General features: G+C 33.9%; 1 protein-coding gene across 4 annotated transcripts in view; it reads right to left on the minus strand.

The window, feature by feature from the left end:
• LOC124396137 (latent-transforming growth factor beta-binding protein 4) overlaps window positions 1–12,242 on the minus strand; it is a 59,482-nt gene that overhangs the window by 27,118 nt on the left and 20,122 nt on the right. For 2 of the 4 annotated variants that reach the window (XM_046865148.1, XM_046865146.1), the window contains exons 5-9: window positions 11,086–11,154; window positions 6,785–6,907; window positions 3,953–4,117; window positions 2,608–2,991; window positions 1,200–1,307 (exon numbers count right to left, since the gene is read on the minus strand). In XM_046865148.1, coding sequence (XP_046721104.1) covers window positions 1,200–1,307; window positions 2,608–2,991; window positions 3,953–4,117; window positions 6,785–6,907; window positions 11,086–11,154 — 849 coding nt within the window. The remainder of the gene's footprint in view (window positions 1–1,199; window positions 1,308–2,607; window positions 2,992–3,952; window positions 4,118–6,784; window positions 6,908–11,085; window positions 11,155–12,242) is intronic. The other 2 variants (XM_046865149.1, XM_046865147.1) reach the window with 2 other exon arrangements.

Genomic DNA, 12,242 nt, shown 5'->3' on the forward strand with positions numbered 1-12,242 from the left:
GAAACACACTAACCAGTGAGCCACCTGTACCCTTTGTAATAGGGAATAGGGGTGTTCACTTGTAATGGTTTAATAGTTATAGTGGGCATTGTATTGGTTTTGAATGGAAACTGTATAGTGTATATACATCGCAAAGCATATAAAGTAAATAACATAGTATGTCTGGTGGATACCATTCAAAAGCAATCAAGAAACTTTGGCAATTTGTAAATCACATGTTTGTATCCACTCAACACCATTAGGACATTTTTATGCATCCAGATTTCAGTACGTTTCTACAATATATTTTTTTGTTTTATCATAATGAATTAATGATGTACACAAACCTAATACATAATGTTAACCGTCTGGTAATGTTTTTCATTGTTAACCGCTGATGATTTTTTAATGCTATTTGTAATTTAAACCCTCAAATCCTTGATGGTTGTTTTTTTTTTTTTTTTGCAGCGAGGACTGTTCTCCATACCTGCATCTAGTTTAACAGTTCATACAGGGTAACTTGGCAAGAACAAGATTCCCTGCAATTCTCTTTGCATATAGGGTTTTTAAAATAAAACAGACTGAGACTGAGGAACAGGGCAACATGCTATATAAAATGCTTAAGTTTATATAGGTGCATATGTCTGTTTAATGTATATTTCTTTTACTCGTTCTATGTGTCTTTGAGACAATGATGAATGATTAGTGCTACTCTCTCAACTCCATCCAAGTCCATATTTTTGGCTTGTAGAATACACTGGCACCATCTCAGTCGCTTTACATATCAAAGAAAAGGACTGAAACCATATTCCATATTGTCTCCACATTTCTCAAGAAATTTAAACAGCTTGCTGGCTGTGTTTTAATCTGTGTGGTTTCAGTAGAGTATCTGCTTACAGGTTCCCAGTTTCAAAAATTAAGACATTTAAGGCCAGAGTGTAAGGTTCAGTTATTTAGTGAATCTGTTAAAAAAAATAAATAAAAAAAAATTAAAAATTAAAAAAAAATACACAGCTAGAATAAACATTGTTTCTAGAAATATATATATATATATATATATATATATATATATATATTTTTTAAACTGTTTCTTTCTTCCATAGGCACATCATTATTGCAACTAAAACCCTTAAAGAGAAAATAAAAAACTAAAAGTTTGTATGAATGGAGTAGAAAGAACAAAGATACAAAAGTGAAAGTAAAAGAAATTCTTTAATGACCTGATCTGGGTGGAGGTGGACGAGCCGTTGAGGGAATTGGGAGAGATACGATTGCAGGATAATGGGGTTGAAAAACCAATGGCCTACTTGTGTGGGTCCTAATCACGTCTATTTATGAGGAAAGAAATGTTTTACGTTAATCAGTTTAAAATAATCAAACACGTTTATTAATTTTACATTTTAAAATGTAAAAAAAGTAAGTTGTCTGTAAGCAAAACTGGCATATTGGATAAAAATAATAATTAATTTTTGTTTTTACAGATATAGAATTCTTATTAATTAAGCGAATCACAATCTATGAATCAGACAGACCATGGTATAAAAACACTATATGGACAAAGGCCCCTTAGGACACTTGAATTTGCCAGCCATATGTGGTTCTTCCCAAAACCGTAACCACAATGTTATGGGTACACAATTATATAGGATGACTTAGGATGCAGTAGCATAACATTTTCCCTTCACTTGAACTAGGAGACCCAAACCTGTTCCATCATGACAATACCCCTGTGCACAAAGCCAGCTTCATAAAGATATGTGTTACATGGTTTGGAGTGGAAGATCTTGGGTGGCCTGCTACAGAGCTTTGACATCAACCCCAATGAAAACTTGGGGTGAATTAAAATGCTGACTGCACCCCAGGGACCTCACCCCACACCAGAGCATGATTTTAATAACGCCTTTGGGACTGATTGATACCAAATCTCTATAACTACATTCCAAAATCTAGTGGAACATCTTCCCAGGAGCTGGGATTTTATTATTACAGCAAATGGAGACTAAATGTGTGTAAATGGAGTGTTCAAAAAGCAAATATGAATCTTATAGCCAAGTGTCCACACACTTTTGCCTATGTAGTTTATATATTGTACAACAGTACAAAATGCAGTGAAATGCCTATTTAAAGAAATTGAAAGAAATTTGTTGATTTGTGCCAGATAAGATTTTTACACTTTGTATTGTCAAACTATTAAAAACTGTATCAATATAAAATTTTTTAAAAATGATCTATCTGTTCCTTGCAGTCTAAGAGAGTAAAACTTTCCAATGCTTACAGCAAGGTATCATATCCTTACTTTGTTATTAATCACATACACAATAGTGATGCCTGTGAGCTCATGCATCTAAAAGTGTGTGGATAATGGTTTACTCTGAGTGTGTTATCTCGTCCACACAACATTTGGAAATCTGGCAAAATTCTAAACTTGGTTTGGCCCATACATTCTTAACAGACTGATAAATAAGTGTGTGTGTTTTGATGTATTTGGATAAATAATGATAGACAATATGCTAAAGTTAACAATATATGCTCTATTACTTATAATATTCCTAGCAACTGGTTTTCATCTTGAGAATAAACAAAGTGAATACGTTTAGGTTTTTACATTTTCAAGTTATGGGTACTCACGGAAAAATTCTTTGCTTGGTTGGCTGGTAGTTGAAGCAAGACCTCCAGTTTGTCTGTGCTGACTCAGCTGTGGTTCATTCTGAATGATGAAAACTTCTGATGTGATTGGCTGCCTCTGACCAGTACTAGATTGCTGAATCCTGACGTTATGGCTGATAGTTGCCGATTGAGTCCTCGTAGATTGAGGTCTTTGATTAGGTGGTGGTTCGTTTCTTGTTGTCGACTGCAATAATGATGTGTCGTATCTAGACACTGTTGTTGAAGTACGATTGGTGTGAGAGATCAAGGAAGGGCTATGTGGTTCTGAAACCCTCTGATTCAGTTTTAGAGTGTTGGGTGAGTAATGGTAGCCAGGACCAGCAGGACAAATCTCCTTAAATTCAACTGTGGACATAGATTGTATATTAGTAGAAAATTAAAGCAAACTGCGGTATGATCTTGAAGTTGTGGTATAATCCTGTTTTTGCATTCCTTAAGTTACTGTTTTTTAGTTCTGAGAAAATAATTTAAGTAGTAATTCCATTGGCTTCCATTTAAAATTTTGGACCGTTATAACTCCTAAACATTCCAAGCTACATGCACAGCTTTCAGACGATTCCAAACCAAGCTTTATATTTTTGCACTGAGCAAACTTATGATTTTCTCATAGAGAATGATTAAAATTCCAAATACGCCCATACTCTAAGATTGGAATGTTCATGATTCAAACTCCAAATGTCAAATCTCTCTCTCTCTCTCTCTCTCTCACACACACACACACACACACACACACACACACACACAGCCACCCACCCATCAACACACCCACACACACACACACATATAACTGTGTGCACATGGCCTGAAGCCCCTGTACTCTCTCACACTCTGTCAATGTACCAGTAACACACACTCCCACTTATTTATTATTATAAATATAAATCTACCTACAACACACATACACACCCTCTCTGCATGTCTTTTTATATATCTACCTTTATCAATCTCTCACTTTATTTAATTGTGAGAATATTTCATTCATATGTCTTTCTACAGGTATCACTCCATTTGTCATCTACCTTTCAACCAGTAACTGTCCATTCATTTTCTTTCTTTCTTTCTTTCTTTCTTTCTTTCTTTCTTTCTTTCTTTCTTTCTTTCTTTCTTTCTTTCTTTCTTTCTTTCAATAACATCAAAGTTTGATATAAAGGACTTTGTCAATTTAGTTTTATTATTTGTTGGTCAAGCTTCTGTGTCTTTCCTGATGATGTGTAATATCAAACCTGACTATAGAACCAAATATAACAAACTGGGTCAACTAAATATTAAACACTGTTTCAATGAAATAAAAAAAAAAGTGACTCACCAGATCCAAAATAAGGGCACGCCTCACACTTCCTTCCCCAGGCTTTGCCGACGCGACTGCAGCAGCAAATCTGCTTAGTGATGTTCTTCAGAATGGGCAAAGAGCAGACGCTTTGAGAGACAACACGGAAACACTGATCCTTCTCGTCTGAAATGACTCTCTGGGCTGTGTAACGAGGGAAAGAAAGTCACAACACTGCATAAAGGCAAAACAATAGCAATCAAGCATGAAAGACTGAGTGAACAAAGACATGGATTCAAACATGCAGCATTCTCCTCATGCCAGGCCATTATGATTTAGAAAATTGACCATTGTTTTTATTGATTATTAGCCTGATCACTGGACTTGCACCTAATGTGTGCTGCCAATGGACAATTCTGCACATTTTCCTTCAGCAAGTTTCTATGCTTTATTCTTTAATACAATAAAACCCAAATCGTTATTATGTTTATATTTGAATTCTAACTCTAATATTTAAATAGCTGCATTCATAAAATAAAGCTACAATAAAAAGAGTGTGAGAACCCCTTTCTGTCACATGACACAGCAATCATTAGTTTTTATTATCATAAGTGTTTAGAACCCCATCTGACAGCCATCGAATGTTCTATTCAGAACTTAAACAGCATATGTATTTAAACCTCTTCAACCTTGCCATGTTTTCGCAAAACAAACACAATATAATCACAATACAATCTCAATATCTTTAGGCTATAATTCACAGAGATATATTTAGTTTACTTTTACTTTTATTCCACACATCTTGATTAGCTTAGTGGAGCAGATCTGACAACCAACACAGCTAGAGAGAAAATATAAATAAATAGCTGGCACAACATTATTAAAAACACATGCATGCACATGCATGAAAGCACAAGCACACAACAAACATACCTACCGCTATCCATATATAAGACGCTTTAACAACATTCCAAAAAGAACACTGATGCTCCCAAACGTGCATTTAAAAAAAAAAAAAAAAAAAAAAAAGGAGCACAAATTGTGTAAAGGTCAGAGGTCAAAGGCATCAAGAAAGCACAAGACCACAGCAGCACAGCGACAGATTCGCACAGCCATCATTTAGCATTTTAACACTCGAAACATTCAACACTTCTTTCTGTCTCTTCTGATATTCATCTCTGTCTTGGATTGAAGAGTATGTGACATTTCTAAAAAAAATGTACCGAGGCACATCCAGAAGTCTGAGTGCACTACTACTGAGTATTACTACTATTCATTATTTAAATAAAAATTGTATTGGTCACTGCACAACTATACATGTGCAGTGAGATGCTTATTAAACAATGAATTGATTAATTGATTAATTTATTTAATTTGCTTAAAAATCTCCCTAAATATTCCCTAAACCAGAACTGCCATAAACCAAAAATCGAAACATTTAAAACACACCTACTATATAATACCACAAATCTGTACATTTTATTTATTATACATTTTATTTATTTGTTATTTATTATTTAGTTATTTATGTAACAGAACAGTTCTATCTATGATTCAGACATTTACTTTAAATGTGGTCATTGTAATACATTATTGTTTTCATAGTAACTAATTATGTGTGAGTACTTGCATGGATCTACATAATCTGTAAATAAATAGAGAAATGGTTATTAAATATTATTAACTAATTAATTAATGTATCCTTGTACTAATATATATATATATATATATATATATATATATATATATATATATATATATATATATATATATATATATATGTATTCCTTACTTACAGTACACTCAGTAAAGTAAGGTTTTGTGCCAAACATCATAGGTCCTAGTCAGTCAGTAAGGGGTTTTCATCTATCAAAATATAATAATATTATTATTAATATTATTATATAATAAATATAATAATTCTTATTTTGTTTTGTATTCTTTAATTTCACTATCTAATTTATTTTTAATGGTGAATAAATATGTATTGCTAAATCTTTTTTATTTAGTTGAAGTATCCTTTTACTTTCTTACCTTTTTTTTTACTTTCTTTTCTTAACCTTTATGCATTTTGTTGTTTGACTAGATTAGCTTGTATCTCATAAGATATAAAAACATAAACTGTTAACTGTAGCTTTTTTTTTTCTTTTTTTCAAATGATTACAGCTTACAACAGCAGTTACTGTATGCACTGTTAATGTACAGTATTAAACTTAAAATTAGCCCAAAAAGCTGGTATAGATATATCCGAAAGAATTAAAAATAAATAATTAAAATTTTTCAACAGCACGTAAAAGGTAATCTTTATTTTTGGGAAATTATTACCGAGTTTTATTTCATACTGCACTGTTCACCTGTTCACAATTTAGTTTTTTGTTTATTTGGAAACTCTGGTTACTTTGGTATTTGGTGTGTATATATATATATATATATATATATATATATATATATATATATATATATATATATATATATATATATATATATATAATTATTTATTTACTTACTTTTAATAGCTGCTTTATTCTTGTCAGGATGCTAAAAATGTTTTAAACAAATTAAACAATTTTTATCAATTTTATAATTAGTGTATTCAGTCATTTATATCACCCTTGTAGTTTTAATAAAACAATTAATTCTGTCTAGATCATTAAATAATTCTCTGCAGTACTCACCATTACATATTTAAATGTTAAAAATACGTACACTAAAACCAAACTTAACCTTTATTTTAAAATGAAATATTTATAACCTTAGAAATGAAAGCAGTTCTTTTTGTTAGTGATGTCAGACCTCTGAACCTGATCCTCTTTATTGCTTTTTAACTGTAACAGACTCTTCAGTCTTGCCATCATTCCAGCATTTACTTACAGATACAGATGCCACGTGAGGCGTCCAATAAGAAACCAGGTTTGCAAACACAGCTGTAGCTCCCGCGGGTGTTCACACACTTCCCGTTCTCACAGAAACCCTGCTGCGCACACTCGTTAATATCTACACCAAGGGAGGAAGATTACAGGTAGGTGTGTGGGCGTGTGCATGGGTGTGTCTTTGTGTGTCACAATTATTTCCATCCAAATGGTTTTAGGTAAAATTGCTCATAAATATAGAAGCAGAAAAACAAACACATTCCTAAATGCTGCATTAAAGTGTTTCCTCCTGTTTAATGGTATGGATATACATTCTTATAAATATGCACATACTATACACAAGCAGTGTGTGGTATAAGTCATACAAAAGAGTGCATACATGTTTTTTCCTATCAAGTTCCTGTTCTTTTACATCTACAGCTGGAGCTGGTTGTGTGTGCATTAAAGGTTTAGAGGATGGTACTGTCCTTAGCATGCCCAAGGCCATGGGACAAATACAACAGCTCCATGACTTAAGAAAGAGGGGCCCTTTGAGAGGATTCCACACTAACATCATAAACAGGACCAGGTGCTGGTTGTCTTTGAACTTACAGTATATACTATTATGCTTGAGAATGTGATGTCATGAAAGGCTTAGGAATGTGATGCTGTTTCTTGACTCATGCCTCCACTACCTACCACATACCAGTGATGCCACTGACAGCTCAAGGACACTCAGGACAATTTCTTTATATGTTTTCCTCATTTGCCAGCATGCTGCAATATTCTAAGGGAGTAGTAACACTTTACTGCATGCCAAGGACTAAATCCTGTCTCTGTGAAATTGATTGATATATGCAATAGCACTATGAAACTTTTAAAAGGTATACCTTAGTTTTAAAAACAGCGATAAATGATTTGTAATATAGATTTCACAGTTTGAAACCAATTGTGCCAGTTGAACATGTTTATTTTTGGCATATTTATGTCAATACACCAGTGTACTCCAATGTTAAAATGTTTCCACTTTCAACCAAAAGTACAAAATCATGCCAACAAAAGGAACAGCTTCAGAAGAAGATCAGCTGGACCATTTTTGATCCATATGCTATTCAACGTGTGGGCTGTGCAAAGATTCCCTTTTACATTGAGCTAAGGTTTTTTTATATATTTTCTAAGTTTTTTTTATTTGTTTTTGACTTAATTTGTGTTGCTATTTCAATTCCATATCTAATTTATCTTGGTTTTATTTTAACCTTTCTGGTTTAGAAGGAGTCTGTAGACTTTTTATATCTGCTTTATGCACATTTCAATAAGCAGTTACTGTACTTTTTCTATTGAGGTCAATGAGGGCAGTCTAACTTAAGTTAATGGACACTGGTTTGAATTACGGCTGTGTGATTCTATCACATTATAGCCATGTAAATCTATGTAGAAACTGCCAATAGGTTTTGATTGACATGAACTGTTCAAAGAGCAGGCCCTGGAGGCACCAGCTATAAAAAAAAAAAAAGAAAATTTAAGAGGAAGTACCTAATATATTTGTCATTACTCCACTCCATGTAAATCTAACCTTTCCAATATGGTGAAACAATCCCATTAGGTAGCTTGTTGTAAAGACAATTCCCAAGTTGGTATTATTAAAATTATTATAAAACTCAAAAACAATGGAGATGGACTCTAATTCATATAAACTGTTGGCTAAAAAGGGTATGAGCTGCAATTGCAATGAACAGTTTTACAGTCAGGTGGACATCAGTAAATAGATAACAACCTCAACAATGATGAAACTATAATGCGGTGGTCCCCAACCATTTTTGCAACACGTACCAATTGACCAACGGACGGGTGCTGGTCTGCGGCCCGGGTGGTTGGGGACCACTGCTATAATGAATGGATATTTAGTGTTATCCAGATGAGAACGGGTTTCCTTATGAATCCAATTCTTCTCAAGATTTTCTAGCTCATACCATCTCAGTTGACCATTGCAGAAGGATAACCTGATTGGGACTTATTTAGAAACACTAAAGTGTTTACTCATAATATATTTATTTTATAAGCTGCTTTGGGATTGAATTGAATTGAATTAAATTGGACATTAAATCTAACCTACACTAAACTTGAAACCCTTATTTATACATCTTTTATAGTTATATAATAATAAAATTGAAAGCCAGAATGAACGTGGACACACACACGTGCACACGCACACACACGCACACACGCACGCACGCACACACACACACACACACACACACACACACACACACACACACACACACACATACACACACACACATGCACAGAGCAGGCTTCTTCTTTGTATCTCTCTTGGTAGTAAACTGTTCTCTGAGGCAGAGAGAGTTACAGACATTTTGTCTCCATCTCAGTGATAAGCCGCAACCCCGACATCCCTACCCCTACCCCACCCCTCCACACACACACACACACACACACACACACACACACACACACACACACCTCACTACCATATTGTGTGACATCACTTATCTGATTGGCATAGAATATCACACACAGATAATTAAACCACCTACAAAATTTCTGCACTACATTAGGAAACACACACACACACACACACACACACACACACACACACACACACACACAAATGCAGGCATGCACGCACACAAAGTAAATTACTAGTAGCATATATGAGTAGCATAATTCCAATTATACCAGTCCTCTATACTTCAGATGATCTTCTTAAAGTTTAATCTTCTTCAACAGGATAAACAAAATGCAATGTAGCAGAGGTGAAGATTTAATCCAGTAAAACTAACACAAAATATTTCAAAAAGAGGTAGATCATTTATAGCCTTCAATAATAGTAATTAGTAATTCTCATAGTAATTATTTTTATTTCTGTATAAAACTATGCTATTATTAGGTAATGCTAATCAACATTTAAGGCGTTTGGCATACGCCATTATCCAGAACGACCTCTGAGACACCTGAGGGCCCAGAACTGGTAGCTGAGTGGAGCTAGGCTTCAAACTCAAGACCTGCTGATCACAAGACCAACAGCTAAAACTTCCAACATTATTCAATTTTTCCATCATCTTTTTCACATCTTTTGTATTAATGTTCTTATGCAATATTACTTATTTTCATTTTTTTACATACTTAAAAAAGATTTCAGAAATTCTTAACCAGCAATTTGAGTGTAAGTGTAACTGTTCTAAAAACATTATAGAAAAATGCAGCATGTCCAATAGTGCAGGAATTTATCTATTACAGTATGTATTTGATATAAATGCTGCACAACTTGAGTTCTGCTTCCTTATCTACTTTTATTAAAAAAAAAAAATTAAAGTTCTTATGTCTAATTGTCTGAGACGAGTTCACATAAGTGAAATGTATCAATGCTGATAAACTAAAAGTTTAGCACCTCTGGAATGCTTCTTGTTCAATTTAGCTGACCAGAACCCAGAAATATACACTATAAGGGGTAAAAGTATTGGGACACCTGACTTTTCCAGCTATATTTGTTTCTTCACAAAGTTAAGACAAACAATCATATCAAATGAATTGGGTGCGTTAGGTTTGAAGTGGAAGATCTACTATGGAGCTCTGACCTCAACCCTGTTTAACACCTTTGGGATGAATTGGCAAGCTGATTGCACCCCAGGCCTCCTCATCCTACATTAGGACCTGACTTTACTAATGTCCTTGTGGCTGAATGAGCACAAATCTCCACAAGCACACTTACCAGAAGAGTGGATGTTATAACAGCAAATTGGAACTAAATGTTGAATGGGATGTTTAGAATGCAAATCTTATAGTCAGGGGTCCACATATAGTACTTTGTCCATATAGTGTAAATTTAAAAGATCCATCAGACTCATTGGTAGCCTGATGGCTAGTTGGCTAGCTATTTCACAATGATTTTGTAGTTGATGTAAAATTCACAATGTATGCAAACCTGTAACTGCACCACAACGACACACTTTTGTATTTTTTTTTTTCAGAATTTCTTTAAAACTTGCTATTGGTCTCTTTAGTATAAAAATGGTCCATTATGTTGCTTAACAAACAAAGCTTACAGTTTTTGCAAATGTGATTAAAACCAAATTAAAATATTATTTAAATGCTGAATAATATTGTTAATGAATGACATCGTTGGATGATTTAGTCACATTGTGACTAAATACACCCTTACCTGTAATAAAATCACACTAATAAAACACCCTTCTGTGGCTTTATTCGTTTGCATTATAGTTCAAAAACAAATTATATTGTCCTCAACAAGCACAACAATTAAAGACACATTCCATGATAATTATTAATGTTTACTGTACATACCCACACACTGTGTACCATTAACCCTCTCAAAACCATGCGGACAGCTTTTCTCTCCAGTTGTGCTACTTCCTGTGAAGAAACACATTGACACAAATTTATTGTTGAATTATAGGCCAAGATTTTATTTCTTCAGTTTCATTTTGTAAAGAATTACAGTAATGTCCTACGATTTACCCTTGAGACACAAGACCTCTTCAGTGGTCTGACAAAATACTGGCAAAATACAGGCATGTTGTCATCACAGCAGCACTGAGCTCAGTAACCTCCACCAAATATAAATGTCAATTTAAGTTGAAGATCATTTCACACACAAACCAAACCTCCAGCAATGGATTTAGCAAGAAGTTCAATGGACTGGGTATGCAACAGAAGTTTCTGAATGAAATGTTCAGTTTGACTCCATTGTGACATTAAAACTGACACTGACACAAATTTTAGTAAGTAGACACGATAATGTGGTTGACAAAAGTACACAAAGCATGTACATGAGTTAAAGAGGAGATACACTATGTAAAATATTACTCTATTAAAAGTAAATGTGATCCCTTAAAAAAAATTCACTTGAGTAAAAGTACAAAGTATTTGCCTTCAAATATACTAAATTATTTAAAGTATCTCTCTCTCTCTGTCTGAACTTAAAGTCTCCCAAAATGGAAAAACTTTAGTAAAGTAGAGTTGCTCAAGGGATCAGCAGTGGTAGCATGGTGGTGCAGGGAGTTGAACTAACGACCTTCTATTCAGAAGGCCAATGTCTTGACCAGTGAGCTACTTCTCTTCATAGTACTGAACAGCTAATGTTCCAACTTCTGCTCAAGAGTGTAATGCCAGTTATTTACTGTAGTTTTAAAGATTAAGTACAGCATTTAGTAGTTAAAAAACAAATACACAATGCTTCCTTTGACAACAATGGCAAAAATGGTGAAAAAGAGACGTTGTTCTGAGGGCTTAACGTGAGTCAAAAATTTCTTTTATACCAAAATGATCCATCATCAATATTAGAGTTATAAATTAAAGAATGACATTGGTGAAAATGTGGTGGTGTCGTGTCATTGACATTAGTTCTGGGTGAATAATGATTTTAAACAAAAGATTATTGCTCTTAATGTCAGGCTTTTGGCTTCAGTATCTATGTAATGAGCAACAAAACTATATTTTCC

This window comes from Silurus meridionalis, chromosome 13, assembly GCF_014805685.1.
Source record: "Silurus meridionalis isolate SWU-2019-XX chromosome 13, ASM1480568v1, whole genome shotgun sequence".
Classification (NCBI taxonomy): Eukaryota; Metazoa; Chordata; class Actinopteri; order Siluriformes; family Siluridae; genus Silurus; species Silurus meridionalis.